At 39.1% G+C, this 19,510-nt stretch overlaps 1 protein-coding gene across 3 annotated transcripts in view; it reads left to right on the top strand.

The window, feature by feature from the left end:
* The window catches only part of si:ch211-166a6.5 (clustered mitochondria protein homolog), a 76,492-nt gene that overhangs the window by 23,442 nt on the left and 33,540 nt on the right, over positions 1-19,510 (top strand). For all 3 annotated transcript variants that reach the window (XM_057831415.1, XM_057831417.1, XM_057831416.1), the window contains exons 9-16: positions 2,836-2,968; positions 3,053-3,145; positions 3,231-3,397; positions 10,270-10,449; positions 15,684-16,094; positions 16,164-16,237; positions 16,322-16,426; positions 16,506-16,606. In XM_057831415.1, the coding sequence (XP_057687398.1) occupies positions 2,836-2,968; positions 3,053-3,145; positions 3,231-3,397; positions 10,270-10,449; positions 15,684-16,094; positions 16,164-16,237; positions 16,322-16,426; positions 16,506-16,606 (1,264 nt within the window). The remainder of the gene's footprint in view (positions 1-2,835; positions 2,969-3,052; positions 3,146-3,230; positions 3,398-10,269; positions 10,450-15,683; positions 16,095-16,163; positions 16,238-16,321; positions 16,427-16,505; positions 16,607-19,510) is intronic.

Genomic DNA, 19,510 nt, shown 5'->3' with positions numbered 1-19,510 from the left:
TACTATCACATACATTATAATTTTCCTATCACCATGCCATGTTATTCAGATCAACGTTACCCCACACTCGTTGCAATAATAGACAGTGTCAACCGTGTTGTGTATCTGAGAGTGATGGTAAATCTACGACTCCGGTTTATCCATGCTAAGGCTAGTGCACCTGCCAATACCCCATTGAACATGGCTAACTCTTGAGTTAAAACTGCAAAATTCACATTCATTCGAAAGGCAAACCGTGCAGAAATACATTATTGCATCTAACACATTTTAATTGGAGAAATTGGCAACTTTGAAATCTTAAACAGGTCCACTGCCTTCGCATGACCCATAAACTGCGACCCAAAGTATCTGGATGCGACTTGGTTGCCGATCCGATACCTCACATGCTGGTCCAACTGTTTGGACTTGGTTGTCTTGTTGAGGCTTTCGTTGAACATAACTAAGGCATCTGAGCAATTCCTTGCGTTAGCCCACAGTACTGTGCGATTGCCTGCTGTTGTGATGTTGATGCTAATGATGCTAACGGCGCGCACGCACGAGGTGCAGTGCATCGTAAAGATTGTATGCGTCATCTTCGTTATGGATTAAAAACAAAAACAAAAAAAAACTTCGCCACGGATATAATTTAGGTTGCACTGATATGTTCTTGAAAATTAAAACCACGGTGAAAAAATTCCAGACTTACAACACCTAATTTAATACTTTTAATACCTTTAATAATGGAAAACTAAATTCAATGCTTTTTTAATACTTTTAATAACCCGCGGGTACCCTGTTCTCGCTATATGAATGGCCGAAGAGTCGAAATGCTCTCCCATAAAATGCGTGTTTAAAAATGCGTATGTAAAGCGATTTATGATATCACACACATAGAATATTCTTAACAAATGTTGAAGTTATATGAAAGAGCAAACGTGTGCGCACACAAATAGCTGTCCAAAGACACCAGAGACAAAATTGTTCACCTCCACAAGGCTGGAAAGGGCTATAGAGCAATTGCAAAGCAGCTTGGTGAAAAAAAGGTCCACTGTTGAAGCAATCATTAGAAAATGAAACAAGCTAAACATGATTGTCAATATCAATCGAGTGGATATCAACTCGTGGGATTTCAATGATCCTGAGAAAGGTGAGGAATCAGCCCAGAACTACACGACAGGAGTTGGTCAATAACCTGAAAAGAGCTGGGACCACCATGGTTTGAAATTATGCATGGCACAGAAAGTTCCCCTGCTTAAACCAGCACATGCTAAGGCCCGTCTTAAGTTTGCATGTGACCATTTGGATGATGTAGAAGAGTCTTGGGAGCACGTTTTGTGGTCAGATGAGAGTAAAATAGAACTTTTTTGGTCATAATTCCACTAACCATATTTGGAGGAAAAAAAATAATGAGTACTATCTCAAGAACACCATCCCTACTGTGAAGCATGGGGTTGCTAGCATCATCCTTTGGGGTGTTTTTCTGCGCATGGGACAGGACGAATGCACTGTATAAAAGAGAGGATGACTGGGGCCTTGTATTGTGAGATTTTGGGGAACAACCTTTTTCCTTCAGTCAGAGCATTGAAAATGGGTCGTGCCTGGGTCTTCCAACATGACAATGAACCAAAGCACACTGCCAGGAAAACCAAGAAGTGACTCCATAAGAAGTATCACAAGGTTCTAGCATAGCCTTCAGACCTAAACCCAATAGAAAACCTTTGGAGGGAGCTCAAACTCTGTGTTTCTCAGCGACGGCCCAGAAACCTGATTGATGGGTGGGCCAAGATCCCTCCTGCAGTGTGTGCAAACCTGGTGAAAAACTACAGCAAACATTTGATCTCTGTAATTGCAAACAAAGGCTACTGTACCAAATATAAACATTCGTTTTCTCAGGTGTTCAAATACTTATTTGCAGCTGTGTCACTCAAATAAATCGTTAAAAAAATCATACATTGTGATTTCTGGATTTTTCTTTTTAGATTCTCTCTCTCGCAGTGAACATTAACCTACGATTTCAGACCCCTCCATGATTCCTAAGTGGGAGAACTTAAAAAAAATAGCAGGGTGTTCAAATACTTATTTTCTTAACTGTATGTACTGTATGTATATAATAGGGCTGTCAAACGATTAAAATTTTTAATCGAGTTAATCACAGCTTAAAAATTAATTAATCGTAATTAATCGCAATTCAAACTATCTATAAAATATGCCATATTTTTCTGTAAATTATTGTTGGAATAGAAAGATAAGACACAAGACGGATATATACATTCAACATACTGTACATAAGTACTGTATTTGTTTATCATAACAGTAAATCAACAAGATGGCATTAACATTATTAACATTCTGTTAAAGCGATCCATGGATAGAAAGACTTGTACTTCTTAAAAGATAAATGTTAGTACAAGTTATAGAAATTTTATATTAAAACCCCTCTTAATGTTTTCGTTTTAATAAAATTTGTAAAATTTTCAAACGAAAAATAAACTAGTAGCTCGCCATTGTTGGTGTCAATAATTACACAATGTTCATGGATTGTGCTTAACCCCATAAAATCAGTCGCACTCGAGCGCCAGCAGAGGGCGAAAAAACACAAGTAACAAATGGACATGACACTGTCATTTTAATCTGTTTGAGCGGGGCATGTGCGTTAATTGCGTCAAATATTTTAACGTGATGAATCTTAAAAAATTAATTACCGCCTGTTAACGCGATAATTTTGACAGCCCTAGTATATAATATATTATCGACGCATTTTTGAAATATATTGGGTGTTCCCGACCAAGTTATTTTTCTTACAATCGAAAATAGTCTATTGTTTATACTGATATTTTTTTTCTTTTTTTCTTTCAGGCATCAGATATCTGAAGTGGACATGATGCCCACTCCTTACCAAACACTGTGTTGGCTTGGGCCCCCCTGTGCAACTCGCACTCACAAAAACACCTTCAGCAGTCTGGGGGTGGAAGATCAACCAGCAAACCAGGTGATTTCTAACATTGTCAATTCTTGAATTCGATCAACACGCGAACTGGACTGACACCGAATCCTACATTTGCCACTTCTACAGGCTCCAGATTGGAATGAGGAGCTGCAAGTAGCCAAAGATCGGCCGCAAACAACCCTGGAGGAGAGACTGCAGAGGGAACGAGCTCTCCTACAGGTAGCCTACAGTAATAACATGAAATCAGCTGCAATTATTATGTCGTTAGAATTTCCTTATTTAAGTATTAGCAATGCTTTCGCAGGTAAACAGTGCTTTTGTGAGGACTGTTTCCCAGGGGGCGGAAACTGTGATAGAAGGCTTTGCCGAGCCAGTCAATGGGAATCCGGAGGATCCAGCTTTCCTATTTGGTGGCCTTTTTATGAGTCGGGGGGCAGCAAGTAATGTGTTCGGTGGGGAGAGGGGTCGCAGGTAAGGATACTAACACAAGTGACCAAATATTACCTCTGTAAAAGCCATTGATTTAGCTTATTTTATGATTTACACCAGTGTTTTTCAACCTTTTCTGAGTCACGGCGCGTTTTTACATTGGAAAAAATCTCGCGGCACACCACAAACCAAAAATGTTCCAAAATTACCTTCTGTACAGTATACCGTAATTTCCTGACTATAAGGCGCACCTGACTATAAGCCGCCACCCACCAAATTTGACATGAAAACGGCATCTGTTCATAGATAAGCCGCACTGGACTATAAGCCGCAGTTGTCCTCATTGTATTATGGGATATTTACACCAAAAGATGTTAACTGGTAACACTTCATTTGACAATGGCATCATAAGACTGTCATGAGACCAAATGAACCACCATTAAGCTTTGAACCAATTGGGTGCAAAGCGTTATTGTTTCTAAAAGCTTCATTTGGCCATCAGTGCTCCCTTGCTTTCAACACTGTTGTCATCCAACATTCCTCCTAGCATGCATTGCAGCGCTACAGATGTAAATAACAATCATGTTCTGTGCTAATTATTTCTTCAGTTACCGTTCCAGTTGTTTCATTAATTGCTAGTTATGGTATTTGGTAACATTTTCTTGGATATTGGTGCCATAATACTGTCATATGACAGTCATAATTATTACATGACGATAATGTCATAAGCATTAATGAATGCTTATAATAAAGGTCGGTTAGTGTCATCCAGCAAATTATCTCACTTTTGAATGGCCTTAAAAGATCTGAGCTGGACATAAATGGAGTTAGTGAAATAATATGCCACATGACACATATTGACATCTGTCATAAGCATTCAGTAATGCCCATGATAGTGTCATGTCATAATTATGATGTTCTTATGACAGTCTTATGATGCCGCTGTCAAATAAAGTTTTGCCTATTAACCCAAATAAATCATCAAATAAGCCGCCCTGGACTATAAGCCACAGGATTCAAAATGAGGGGAAAAAGTAGCGGCTTATAGTCCGAAAATTAGGGTATTTAAAGGCCAAATGTGAAGTAAGGTTGGCCAACCATGTTTTTGAATAATATCAATGGCTAAACAATTATAAGCATATTTTCGTTATTTTTTTTAACGCAACCCTTCCAGATTCTTTGTTTAACCCATAGCAACGCCCTTGACAACGAAAATGCTTTTCTTCGACAATCTTCGGAAATCTTCGGAATTGACGTCGCACCGAGAACTGCGAGGGAAGTCCGCCATACACACAGTATTGTTGCATTGCTTCTCGGTAAGATGCCACGGCGGTGTGTGGCGATGTATTGTTCTCGATCTAAAGAAAAGTTGTATGAGTGGCTGAAGGATAGCAGGGTACGTAAATGGACATCTTTTGTTCGCACTAAGCGAATGAATTTCACGCCGTCATCGAGTATTGTTCTCTGCTGCAAACACTTCGAAGATCCCTGCTTCCTCAAACGGTCTGCTTATGATCAAGGATTTGCCAAAAAGTAAGTGTGATTTTTGGATAGATGACTGATGACTTTGTCAAAGCAGAGCTGCCAACTGTTGTGGAATGAACAGTAGAAGCTAGTGACGTTAGCCGAAAGCTAACTCGTGGCAATCCCCGATCATAGTTGTTGTTGCTTTCACTAGGTTAATCGTGTTTAAAATGTGCGTCATCTACGATCTTGTCCGAAAGGGTTAATCCTGTGTCAACCGGGAAAGGGGTGTGGATGTGCATATAAGCATGTCGGCGTCGCGGTAATTCACGGTCACGTTGCCGTAAGAGACACACACCGCCGGTGAGTTTGTGCACATTTATTTGTATTTTTATTATGTATTTCCACCTTCATGCTTCAAGCATTGCATTGCTTTTGGACGGTTCGGCATTTCTTTCACGGTGATCGCATGATAGCCTTCTAGTTTGTGTTTTACGAGAGCTGCTGACAGGTGACAGCTGACAACTAGCGTGTTGGTTTAGCGTAGCCATTGAGTCAATCTCGCAGCGAATCAGCGAGCGACGCAGGTCACGCAGTGAATCATGGGAAACGGGACAACACTGAAGTGCTGCTTTATAATTTGTTCGCTTGTGTGAAAAAACTACATTTCCTTACGCCATTAGACACCACTTCTACAGGCTCTATCTATTGCTCCGCACAGCCTGCCGAGAGCCCCAAGCTATGTTCGTACGGTTAGCTCCATGTGTTAATAAAGAAACAAAGTTGTCAGCACGTCGTGTGTTCGATACCTTTGTCACCAAAAAGATCATAACAAGACACTATGCACAATCCGTTTAAGAGACGCTGGGACTGGAGAGCTGTGAGTAGTAGAAGGCGAGGGAGTGAGATGAGCGAGAAGCAAAACTTTGCGGTCAAATGTGGCGGCAGTCCGCTATTATTTTGTTTTCTTATTGTTGCCACTATAAAGTGGAGAAAGCCATTAACGACTCATCTCCTTCTTTGCCCCCGTTTTTATATTATTATTTTATATGCAGGAGAGCTGCCGGATCTGCCAAAATGAACATGAAGTCTGATTATTATTATTTTTTTAAACAGTGTCATCAGATCAGGGGTCGCGTTAACCGAATATTTTCCGACGTTGACCGGTTTTTTAAAACGGTGACGGAAAAAACTGAAGTCCATCCGTCATTTTGACAGGTTGCAATTCACACCCCAGACCACAGGGTGGCGAGTGAGCATATTAATTAGCTATTGTCTCTCTTGATGCATGACGTCATTGGCCTTACTCGGAAAAATGTCAAGGCAACTGAGTGTTTGCCTGGCATGGCCATACTGTTCTCCCTGTATTTTTCAAACATTGAGAGAAAAGTCTGGGACACAGCCTCTCGAGTAGGTACAAAATCAATCGACAAATCAGATTTGTTTATTTGCGTGACGTGTTCTTCACGAGCAACGCCACTCTTGCGCGCCGAAAGTCGTCTCTACAAAAACACGGATGGCGGGAGAGCCGAGCATATGTTCCAATCCGCGGTAAATTCAGTTTTAAATGAGCTAAAACACATCGACACGAGACATTGACAACAGTCTGTCTCGCGCTAGCCATGTTGAATAAACTCCGTTCTCCTCGTTTGTTTACTTCCGCGCGCAAGTCCCTCGTCCTGCCCTCGTCGCTTTGCTAACGGCACGTCTGCCCGTCGCTGATTGGTGCACTCTGCTGTCTGTTTGCCTCTTGTTAAGCTTGTTCGGACAGAATATTAATTAAAAATGAATGAAAACTAAATACTATTGAATATGTCATTATTATCATTTTAAAAATGTAAGTGACTGGTAAAAATAGATTATGACCGGAATTTTATGACACTGTCAGTCAAAATGACAGACAACGAAAAAGTCTAGCGCAACCTCTGCATCAGATAGACAAAAAAATTATGTGCAAATGCCTGCATCTTCAAATCATGAAAATAATAACAGCCTATATCTTACCAATCTTGATTCTCGATTGGGGATTGTCTCCATTCCATGTCAGTCTAGGCACATTCTTTGCATCCTGATTAGCGTCTGGCTAATACATGTTAGGTCCAACATAAAATTCCAACCTCCTCTTCTTCCTCCAACTCTTCAAAAACTTGGATCTCCCCCCTTGCGCTCGATCTATCACTTATATTGCCATTTGAATCATTGTTTGAAGGGCTTTGTATGGCGGCCGTATGTATGGAGCGGCCATCGCTGTTCCCGGTGTGACATATCACTTCCGGGTTCGTCCCCTTTCAGGCTCGAACTTCGGAAACGCGATTATTTTGTCAAATATACAACATATAAATGATTTTTTTCATGCTTTATTTGTTGGGCAATGTTTAATTACTTTAATGGTGACCCTATTTGGCATGTTATGAAATTACTTCACATTTGGTCTTTAATTATAAAATAATTTCTCAGTATTTATACTTAGTGTGAAACTTGAGCCTGTTTAGATGAACACAGAGCCGATATCCTGGCAGGAATCTTGTTCAACAGCTCCTTGTCTCTCAGTTTTAATTTTATTTTTTAAAGGCGGTTAGGCTTGAAAAGTTCAGAATGATCGGACAGTGGGACTTTAGCAATGTCTTTAGCCGCATCATCTCGCTGAAAATGGCTTTGAAGGTAGGTAGTATTACTGTCCCTGCCACAATGTGGGACTTTTTGGATTTAGCAACAAGTTCAGCAACAAGGCTTTGAGGGCTTTCTCATTTACCTTTGTAGTTATTCGCAAAAATGTTGCATGTTTCTCTGTGTTTTCACAAAGGCGAACAAAATAGTCCATAGGTTAAAGCGACGGTTTTTTTCGTTTGGAGATGACGTTTAAGCTTGCTTGACATTGGCACCAAGGGACTGTTGGATAGCTGCTCGTGTCACGTTCAAGAACTGCTCAGATTTCTAGACATCAGCCACCTTTGCTGACCTTGACAATGTGTTGGAATAAAACACAGAGTTGACGGTCGTCACATAGGGATAAAACGGAAAGGACACTTTCGTGTAGGGCTGCACCTATCGAATATTTTAGTGATCAAGTAATCGACTGAAAATTCTATCGATTAATCGAGTAATCGGATAAAACAAATGAATTTTTAGGTGAAGAGCAATTATAAATATACATGAGAAAACAAGACATTTCATCTAATCTTCAACCATTTTCAGTCAATCAATGTCTTTATTTTCGATGTATATTGTTGAAAACAGCCAACAATTGCATCTCAGATGTAACTAGAAAAAAAAAAAAGACTAATTCACTGCTTTCACTCCAAAAACTTTCAGATCTTATTAAAAAAAAAAAAAAAAAGTATATATACCCAAAAATGCCGTTACGATTGATAACACACATCACTTAAAAGTTAGGATTTTTTCCCACGTGTTTCAATTGAATTTCTATTTGTTTCAAGCCATTTTTAAGTTCTAGCTAAGTTTTAAGTTAGTCTAAACTGTAAGTCCTGATAGGATTTTGAGTTTTTGCAGTGTTCAAAATAAATTTATGACACAGGCTGTATTGGAGCACATTAGGGACCAGTGGTGTTTTAGCCAGCAATGACTACTGAGCTAAAATTGATAGTTAGCATTATTAAGTTTTTATTTTACACCCTCATCACTCCACAATGCTATGTTATGTTAAAGCCTGTATGTAAGACACGTTAGCCACGCATCGACAGTGGTCATAATTAGTGTTGTTAATAACGGCGTTACAATATAACGGCGTTACTAACGGCGTTATTTTTTTCAGTAGTGGGTAATCTAATTAATTACTTTTCTCATCTTGGCAACGCCTTTACCGTTACTGAGGACGGAAAGGCATGCGTTACTATGCGTTACTATATTGGTCGAAAAGTCTGAGGGAGACGGACTCACCGAGACGACAGAGCAGAGCAGGAGTAGGGAGGAGGCAAGAAAGTTGTGACGCCGAGCAATCGCGATGCTAGGTAGCTCCAATAATACATGTTGTAGCCGATAGCCTACAAATTACGCCCGCATGTTATAGTAGATATGGTAGACATGGTAGATATCACATGTACTGTACATAGATATAACTAGATGCAAAATGACAGACATGGCACTAAATGAGTTAGTGGACAGCCGCCATCTTAAAGCAGTAGACTTTTTAGGACGGCTCTGTTGTAGAGAACCTTCCTAGCGAACCTAAGTAACTTTTTATCTAAAATACTTCTAAATCGGCAAAATCTTGACTTGAATCTATCTTTAAATGATGAAACAGTTTTAAAACTTTCATAAGTCGAAAGTAGAGCGAAGGGAACTAATGCAATAATGGGAGCAATTTTACCAAATTTTAACAGTTGATTCAGGGTAAAGGGTAAATTAGGGTAAAGAATTGGGCTCGGGCCTATTGTACCAAAAACCTTCACAAAAAACTTCACATAGTGTAGCCAATGTTTTTTTTTTTTTTTTGAGGAAAAAAAAAAAAAAGTAATTATCACCAATTACTTTGCCAAATAACTAATTACTCTTACATTCAGGTAATTGAGTTACTAACGCAATTACTTTTTGGGAGAAGTAATTTGTAACTATAAGTAATTACTTTTTTTCAGTAAGATTAACAACACTGGTCATAATTAATAGAAACCTAGCCCTCCGCAGGGCTAACGTTACGTGAGCTAGTAGTGACAGTAACGTTAATCTTATTTATTAGCGCTTAGCGCTCTACTGCTTTAAGATGGCGGCTGTTTACTAACTCTGCCCAGACGCGGCCGAGTCTGTCATTTTGCGTCTAGTTCAACATACATGTGATTTCTATGAGACGCATCAGACGCTACCTGCTACCAACGAAGCATCGTGCGGGCTAGTATTTAGCAACGTCGGCGTCGTTTGTAGCGGCTGTCGGCTGCAGTAAGTTTTTTTTGTTTTTTTCCTTCTTTCTCTCCGCATGTGACATCAGCGCGTTGTCCCGCATTAAAAGTAGTCTGAGCACAACGTGATGCTTAGAGCTGTCAAAATAAACGATTACTCGAGGTGAATAAAATTACTCGGATCAGTTTTTAAACTCGAGTTACTCTAGTATTCGTTTAAGCTCGACTTTCGTGTATATCGACACTTGACAGGTCTAATAAAATGATGTACAGTAGACGTGCTGGGGTCCACATTGTTGCGAACAGCAAGGTGGCTGATGGCTAGACATCGACTCCACCATCAGATAGTGAAGTGTAGCTATAAGTCGAGCTACAAATCCGAGCAGTTCTTGAACATAACACGAGCGATACCTCGCTCATCTGCACACGACCGAGAACTTTCTATCTACACTTTCCTTCCTACTGCAACTCTGCTCGACGGGGGGGGGGGGAGCAATATTGCATATTTTGTCACGGCACACCGGTTGAAAAACACTGATTTTCACTGCCTTTGTATTCAGGGTTGATTTGATTCAATATTTTAAAATTGTTTGATTGCAGGGCTGCTCAAAGATTGGAGCTTAAAGGAGTGCAGATGTACAGTGATTTACAGGGACTGCAGGGGTTGCACACTCTACCCACAGCCATTGTAGATTACAGAGGAGTGCGCCTATCAGCCCAAGGTTTGGCTCCTGGCTTGGAAGGCACAGAGCAGGAGGAGGGAACCGCCCCTGTCTCACGGTATGCTCTTCTAATCCTATTTCTTGTACAACAGCTTTAAATCAACATGAATTCTTTTGTTAGCTTCGCCCACAGTTTGTTTTCATTAGTGTCTTCAGTTCTTCAGTTAATACAACTTCTTGGCTACTGTTCTTGCATTAGCTTTGATTTTTCTGTTGGTATCAGTCCCGAATCGAATTCAAGTGTTTGGGTTTCTGCCACAAGTGCAGCCTTTTTTATTTTTACCTCTTGCTTTTGTTTTGCCAATTAATGTGCATTTAACAGGGGAAAAAATGGACCGGCACATTCAGCAAGTAAAAGGGGAAAATCTCTTACCGTAATATCCCAAATATAACGCGAACTCAGTCATGGTGCGCATTATAAACGGGTATATGGATGGAGACAGAAATATATATATATATTAGGGGTGTCAAACGATTAAAATTTTTAATCGAGGTAATTACAGCTTAAAAATTAATTAATCGTAATTAATCGCAATTCAAACCTTCTATAAAATATGCCATATTTTTCTGTAAATTATTGTTGGAATGGAAAGATAAGACACAAGATCGATATATATATTCAACATACGGTACGTAAGTACTTTATTTCTTTATTATAACAATAAATCAACAAGATGGCATTACCATTATTAACATTCTGTTAAAGCGATCCATGGATAGAAAGACTTGTAATTCTTAAAAGATAAATGTTAGTACAAGTTATAGAAATTTTATATTAAAACCCCTCTTCCTGTTATCGATTTAATAAAATTTGTAAAATTTTCATAAACTGGTAGCCCACCATTGTTGATGTCAATAATTACTTACACAATGCTCATGGGTGCTGAAGCCTATAAAATCAGTCGCACCCAAGCGCCAGCAGAGGGCGGCAAAACTCCGAAAAACACAACAAGTACACCTTTCAATCTGCTGTCATTTTAATCTGTTTGAGCGGGGCATTTGTGCGTTAATTGCGTCAAATATTTTAACGGGATTAATTTTAAAAAACTAATTACCGCTCGTTAACGCGATGATTTTGACAGCCCTAATATATATATATAAACCGATTTTTTTTTTTTTTTTTATTGACACGGCCACAATGTGTTGAAGAAACGTATGCGGCGACCCGTTGCCGACCATTACGGTACGTGACGTCACCATTTTGTTTCGGTACTTCACTCTAATCAGCCAAATGATTTCGTCTGTGTTAAATTCAGCTTTTTTCACTCTTCATAAAGCACAGAATTCAGTTTCTTGAACACATTTGAGTCAACGTTTATTGCAGCTCCGCAACTCGGACCATAACAAACGTAAGCACACAGACTTCCTGTGTCCGTCAACTATATCAGTCCCTCGGGAAACTCAAACCCAAATAACAATAGTTGCTATCGTTACTGTCGTGTTGACAGCGATGAGCTCTCACGGATTTCCGACTTACGTTCTCACTTTCATTTTACCGTATCAATCCATGGAAGAAACATTTATTCATCATGATGAAACGAGCAAGTTATACAGCAGCCTTTGAAAGAAAAGTCACATCTTTTGTTTTCTCCTAGATTCTGGTAAGTCAGAGAAGTTGTCAAATCATATTATTACCGTAAATATTGTCAGTTTATGGTCATGTTTTGAACTACCAATGTGCTATGCTTGTGCTGTGATTCACCAGTCAGTAAAATAATAAGTATTTGTGGGGCAAATAAGTATTTAGTCAACCACTAATTGTGCAAGTTCTCCCACTTGAAAATATTAGTGAGCCCTGTAATTGTCAACATGGGTAAACCTCAAACATGAGAGACAGAATGTGGAAGAAAATCACATTGTTTGATTTTTAAAGAATGAATTTGCGAACCATGGTGGAAAATAAGTATTTGGTCAATACCAAAAGTTCATCTCAATACTTCGTTATGTACCCTTTGTTGGCAATAATGGAGGCCAAACGCTTTCTGTAACTCTTCACAAGCTTTTCACACACTGTTGCTGGTATTTTGGCCCATTCCTTCGTGCAGATCTCCTCTAGAGCAGTGATGTTTTGGGGCTGTCGATGGACAACACGGACTTTCAACTCCCTCCACAGGCTTTCTATGGGGTTGAGATCTGGAGACTAGCTAGGCCACTCCAGACCCTTGAAATGCTTCTTACGAAGCCACTCCTTTGTCGCCCTAGCTGTGTGTTTGGGATCATTGTCATGCTGAAAGACCCAGCCACGTCTCATCTTCAATGCCCTTGCTGATGGTAGGAGATTTTCATTCAAAGTCTCTCGATACATGGCCCCATTCATTCTTTCCTTTACACAGATCTGTCGTCCTGGTCCCTTTGCAGAAAAACATCCCCATAGCATGATGTTTCCACCCCCATGCTTCACAGTGGGTATGGTGTTCTTCGGATGCAATTCAGTATTCTTTTTTGGTTTTATCTGACCATACCACATTCTCCCAGTCCTTTTCTGGATCATCCAAATGCTCTCTAGGGAACCGCAGACAGGCCTGGACGTGTTCTTTCTTCAGCAGGGGGAAACGTCTGGCAGTGCAGGATTTGAGTCCCTGGCGGCGCATTGTGTTACTGATAGTAGCCTTTGTTACTGTGGTCCCAGCTCTCTGTAGGTCATTCACTAGGTCCCCCAGTGTGGTTCTGGGAGTTTTGCTCACCACTCTTGTTATCATTTTGACGCCACGGGGTGAGAGCTTACATGGAGCCCCAGATCGAGGGAGATGATCAGTGGTCTTGTATGTCTTCCATTTTCTAATAATTGCTCCCACTGTTGATTTCTTTACACCAAGCGTTTTACTTATTGCAGATTCAGTCTTCCCAACCTGGTGCAGGTCTACAATTTTGTCTCGGGTGTCCTTCAACAGCTCTTTGGTCTTGGGCATAGTGGAGTTTGGAGTGTGACTGACTGAGGATGTGGACAGGTGTCTTTTATTCCGATAATGAGTTAAAACAGGTGCCATTAATACAGGTAACGAGTGGAGTCTAGTTAGACCTGGTTAGAAGAAGTTAGACCTCTTTGACAGCCAGAAATCTTGCTTGTTTGTAGGTGACTAAATACTTATTTTACACTGTAATTTGGAAATAAATTCTTTAAAAATCAAACAATGTGATTTTCAGTTTTTTTTTCCACATTCTGTCTCTCATGATTGAGGTTTACCCATGTTGACAATTACAGGCCTCTCTAATCTTTTCAAGTAAGAGAACTTGCACAATTGGCGGTTGACTAAATACTTATTTGCACTGTATGTACAGAGATATATATGTTATAAAGGTGAGTGGACACAGGCGTTCTTTGGACCGCGCCGTTTATTGGCATAAGCTTCGGCAACTCCTTCACAACAAACATAAGTATCATTTAGTGAAAGCACAACAAAAATAATATTCCTATCCCTCAAAAAAAAGTAATGTTCACAAAGAAAAGCACTTCAGTCTGTAGTAATGAGGACCTATTCTCACACAGTTAAACAACAATGCAAAGTGAACTGGCATGAACTGCCAACTTACTCAGACTTGGGTAACTCTATTCTCATTATTGTTATTTTTATTCTTGTTATTATTATATTAACTCTACTTTTGATTGAAAATTTTACAAATTTTATTAAACGAAAACATGAAGAGGGGTTTTAATATAAAATTACTATAACTTGTAACTATAACATTTATCTTTTAAGAACTACGAGTCTTTCTATCCGTGGATCACTTTAACAGAAAGAATGTTAATAATGCCATTTGTGGATTTATTGTTATAATAAACAAATACAGTACTTATGTACAGTATGTTGAATGTATATATCCATCTTGTGTTTTATCTTTCCATTCGAACAATAATTTACAGAAAAACATGGCATATTTTAGAGATGGTTTGAATTGCGATTATTTTTTAAACTGTAATTAACTCGATTAAAAATTTTAATCGTTTGACCACCCTAATTTTTACATTTAGGCACTCCTGCAATCGTCACACCTTTTCAATTACAAACTGACTCCTGCCCCTCATTAGAGAAGGGAAAAGTTATGTAGCCCTCACAGGAAAAACCTTGGGGACCCCTGCTGTAAGCCATAAGTCTGAATAGGGCTGCAACTAATGATTTTTATAATCGATTAATCGGATAAATGTCACTTTTTTCCAATTACCTTCACAATTGAAGTTGTTTAGGCATTTTGTACTATGTACTATAACTTGTAACTATAACATTTATCTTTTAAGAACTACAAGTCTTTCTATCCGTGGATCACTTTAACAGAAAGAATGTTAATAATGCCATTTGTGGATTTATTGTTATAATAAACAAATACAGTACTTATGTACCGTATGTTGTATGTATATATCCGTCTTGTGTCTTATCTATCCATTCCAACAATAATTTGCAGATAAATATGGCATATTTTAGAGATGGTTTGAATTGTGATTAATTACGATTGATTGATTGATTGATTGATTGATTGATTGATTGATTGATTGATTGATTGATTGATTGAATTTATTTCGAAAACATGCATCACATTATGGATATACAAGAATACAAAGAAAACATAAGATTCGAAAAGGAGTAGGAAGAAGTAAAAACTTCTAATTACGATTAATTAATTTTTAAGCTATGATTAACTCGATTAAAAATTTTAATCGTTTGACAGCCCTAATAATATAATATAATATAATGTAATATAATATAACACTATTAATTATACACAATTTGGTCCGGTCCCCTGAACAGTACCAGAGAACATTTGGATTTTTTTTTTTTTTTTGTCTTTCAATAGTGTTATTTATTTCCTGGCTTTTTTCTTTGAAGAACCCAGAGAGGGTTATTTGGTTCTTATCTATTGAATTAATAGTGTTATTATTGGTATTATTATTATTTAATAGATATACTATTTAATTAATAGTGTTATTATTATTAAATAGATAATAACCAAATCACCGAGATATTATTATTATTATTTAATAGATATACGATTTAATTAATAGTGTTATTATTATTAAATAGATAATAACCAAATAACCCTCTCTGGGTTCTTCACAGAAAAAAGCCAGGAAATAAATAACACTATTGAAAGAAAAAAAAATAATCAAAATGTTCTCTGGTACTGTTCAGGGGGCCTGACCAAATGTGGAGGCGGGCCATAGTTTGGGGACCTCTGGTGTAGTGTCTCAACACAAACTCTCATTCAAACTATAAATTGTCATACAAGAGGGTGTGCTTTGAAATCTTCTTGAAATTCTTCTCTTAAATTCAACTAAAAGTGAATGTATGCTTGTTTTAGGGGTTTGCTTTACGGAGTAAACGCTGGATTGCAAGAGTCTCCGAATCGCAGACGCATACTGGAACTCCTGGCTCACGCTGCAAAAGCTCTTTCTCTGCAGAGACATGTTGTTTTAGCACCCAACGGTCACCGGGTACCACTCTTCACATCAGTGGATACACAGGGTCTGCTGGGGGCAGACGGCCGATTCTACATACTGGATGTGTTCAGGACTTTACCGGCTGATGCTAATTACTGTCCAGAGCCAAGTGAAGTAGAGCAGTATAAAGAAAGCTGTAACGGATCTGACGAGACGGCTTTACGCGAAGGCTGGCCGCAGAATTATCAGAAAGATCTCGGCCTTCCAAAGAGTTTTCCTCACAGCCTGTGTAGACTGAGGCCGGAGTTGATGCAAACCTTCATCCAGCACAAGTGAGTTAAACTTGATTTCATTTGGAATGTTAGCCTGTTTTTTTCATTGCTATACCGTGCTTATTTTAGACACTCCCAGTTTACACAGCTTGTCAGGGAGAAGTTGGAAAACAACGGAGGCTTTGAAGAGTGTGCGACAGCCTGTAAGAAGTGTAACTAATTGAATAACAAATTGGTGTTTGTTATGTGCAGCTGAGATATTTTACGTACAGATTTATCTTTTGTAGGTGATTCTCGAGCCACTGAAGCAGTGCGGGCTGCTTGTCAAGAAGTGGGTTCTCTTAGTGACGTCATCTTTGAGATGCGATTTTGCCCCAATATCTTCTCTCCAGGTACCAAGAGAAACAAGAGTCTAAAAAAATGAAAACAAGCATAATATCACAGTCTGTTTTTCTTGTTTTGCATATTCAGGAGTGTCTTTCCCCATCAATGAAAGTGCATCTGTACACATCCATGAAAAGTTACTGCGTGAAGCGGCAGCTTTCATTATAACTCACCAGATACCGGCCTTTGTATGTACATGCATTATTAAAGGGAACCTCAGACTTAAAGACTTGTAGGCGCTAATAAGCCACGATTGTTCTCTTTTACCAAAATATGTTATTAGAAACATAAAATATTGCCATTGATTTAAAAATCTATCATATTTAGCCTACGGAGGGCGCCATGTTTTATGAACGCTCAGGGTGATGACGTGGTTTGTCATTGTCACTAGACGAAAACTACCGGTGTTCTGCAATTCCTTTCTACGCGGCGAGACGACCAACATATGCGCACATCGGTTAAAAGCGTCAAGTACTTAGTAATAGAGGTGTGCATCGGCACTGCCCTCACGATTCAATTTGATTACGATTCGGAGGGCCACGATTGGATTCGGTTCAGATGGTCATGATTCAATTCGGTACCATTCGGCAATGCATCGCGATGCCTTAAAGCTTGGGATGCATTAAAATTCTAAAGCAAAGCATATTTTTCGTGAATCATGAGGCAACACAAGCGGTCAGACATTAAACAACTTTTTATTGGCTCTTGTGTCACTCCTGGTTGAAGTCAAATGAAAATACTTTCAGATATACAGTTGTGGTCAAAAGTTTACATACACTGGTGAAAAACATAATGTCATGGCTCTCTTGAGTTTCCAGTTATTTCTACAACTCTGATTTTTCTCTGATAGAGTGATTGGAACAGATACTTCTTTGTCACAAAAAACATTCATGAAGTTTGGTTCTTTTATGACTTTATTATGGTTGAACAGAAAAAAGTGATCAAATCTGCTGGGTCAAAAATATACATACAGCAGCGCTAATATTTGGTAACATGTCCCTTCGCCATTTTCACTTCAATTAGGCGCTTTTGGTAGCCATCCACAAGCTTCTGGTTGAATCTTTGACTACTCCTCTTGACAGAATTGGTGCAGTTCAGTTAAATTTGATGGCTTTCTGACATGGACTTGTTTCTTCAGCATTGTCCACAAGTTCTCAATGGGTTTTAAGTCAGGACTTTGGGAAGGCCATTCGAAAACCTTAAATCTAGCCTGATTTTGCCATTCCATTACCACTTTTGAAGTGTGTTTGGGGTCATTGTCCTGTTGGAACACCCAACTGCGCCCAAGACCCAATCTTCCGGTTGATGACTTTAGGTTATCTTGAAGAATTTGAAGGTAATCCTCCTTCTTCATTATCCCATTTACTCTCTGTAAAACACCAGTTCCATTGGCAGCAAAACAGCCCCACAGCATAATACTACCACCACCGTGCTTGACGGTAGGCATGGTGTACTTGGGGTTAAAGGCCTCACCTTTTCTCCTCCAAACATATTGCTGGCCATTGTGGCCAAACAGCTCGATTTTTGATTCATCTGACCACAGAACTTTCATCCAGAAGGTCTTATCTTTGTCCATGTGATCAGCAGCAAACTTCAGTCGAGCCTTAAGGTGCCGCTTTTGGAGCAAGTGCTTCCTTCTTGCACGGCAGCCTCTCAGTCCATGGAGATGCAAAACACGCTTGACTGTGGACACTGAGACCTGTGTTCCAGCAGCTTCTAATTCTTGGCAGATCTGCTTTTTGGTGATTCTCAGTTGAATCTTCACCCTCCTGACCAATTTTCTCTCAGCAGCAGGTGATAGCTTGCGTTTTCTTCCTGATCGTGGCAGTGACAAAACGGTGCCATGCACTTTATACTTACAAACAATTGTTTGCACTGTTGCTCTTGGGACCTGCAGCTGCTTTGAAATGACTCCAAGTGACTTTCCTGACTTGTTCAAGTCAATGATTCGCTTTTTCAGATCCATGTTGAGCTCCTTTGACTTTCCCATTGTAGCGTTTGTGGGCATTTGCATCCAAAGAGCCTTATTTAAATGGCCTCAGAGAAGTCAAAATTGCTAATTTGTGTTGCTGTATGTATATTTTTGACCCAGCAGATTTGATCACTTTTTCTGTTAACCCATAATAAAGTCATAAAAGAACCAAACTTCATGAATGTTTTTTGTGACAAAGAAGTATCTGTTCCAATCACTCTATCGGAGAAAAATCAGAGTTGTAGTAATAATTGGAAACTCAAGAGAGCCATGACATTATGTTCTTCACAAGTGTTTGTAAACTTTTGACCACAAATGTATATATTTAAAAAAACAGATCACAGCATTTAATTAGTACTTTGATGAGACCAGGGCTTTCTCTATTTTTTACACACAGTAGCAGCCTTTCACACAGTGCAACATCTGAACTCCTGTGCAAAATCAGTAATAACAGTCACTGTATTTTAGTCACAACGACCCATCAATAAAAATATTCAAGTAAATATTAAAGAAAACGACAAAGAAAATATTGTAGTGCAGCAGCATCTTTTTCGCAATATCAATCCAGGGATCAATTCAGTTGCAAACAAAACATCAACTAAATTGCAATGTCGAACAAAAGTAAAATGTAGGCCTAGCCCACTATATATGTGCAATCAACTTAGAAATGCAATCAGTAACTACCACATAACAATAAAAAGTGCAGCAGCATTTTAGCAGCCATGCCAATGTTTCAACATGAGGAAATATCCGTTTTTTGCAATTGAGAGAGCAGAGAGATAGTAGAGGTTAGATCGGGCCTAAAAAATCCAGCCCGACCCGACACGGCCCGCTGGTATTGAAGCCCGACCCGGCTTGGAGTGACGCGGAAAAAAAAACAAAAACGCAGCAGCAGCAATTTATTTTCATTTCTTCAACTTGGCAGAAAAAACGTTTGAAATCTTACAAAAAATAAAACACGTAAAAGGTGAATTTTTGTTTTTATATTGACGCAGAAATGTCTAAATTAATACTTTTTTTGCCGAAAAACAGGCAGTTGGCCAAAAATTACCTGACGATTTGAATGTAAAGTTACGCTACTGTGTATGGATACAACATGGCGGACAAGCTTTTTAAGTTG

Source organism: Corythoichthys intestinalis, chromosome 3, assembly GCF_030265065.1.
Source record: "Corythoichthys intestinalis isolate RoL2023-P3 chromosome 3, ASM3026506v1, whole genome shotgun sequence".
NCBI lineage: Eukaryota > Metazoa > Chordata > Actinopteri > Syngnathiformes > Syngnathidae > Corythoichthys > Corythoichthys intestinalis.
The sequence above is the reverse complement of the archived record's forward strand: the minus strand, read 5'-3'. Positions and strand labels throughout refer to the sequence as shown.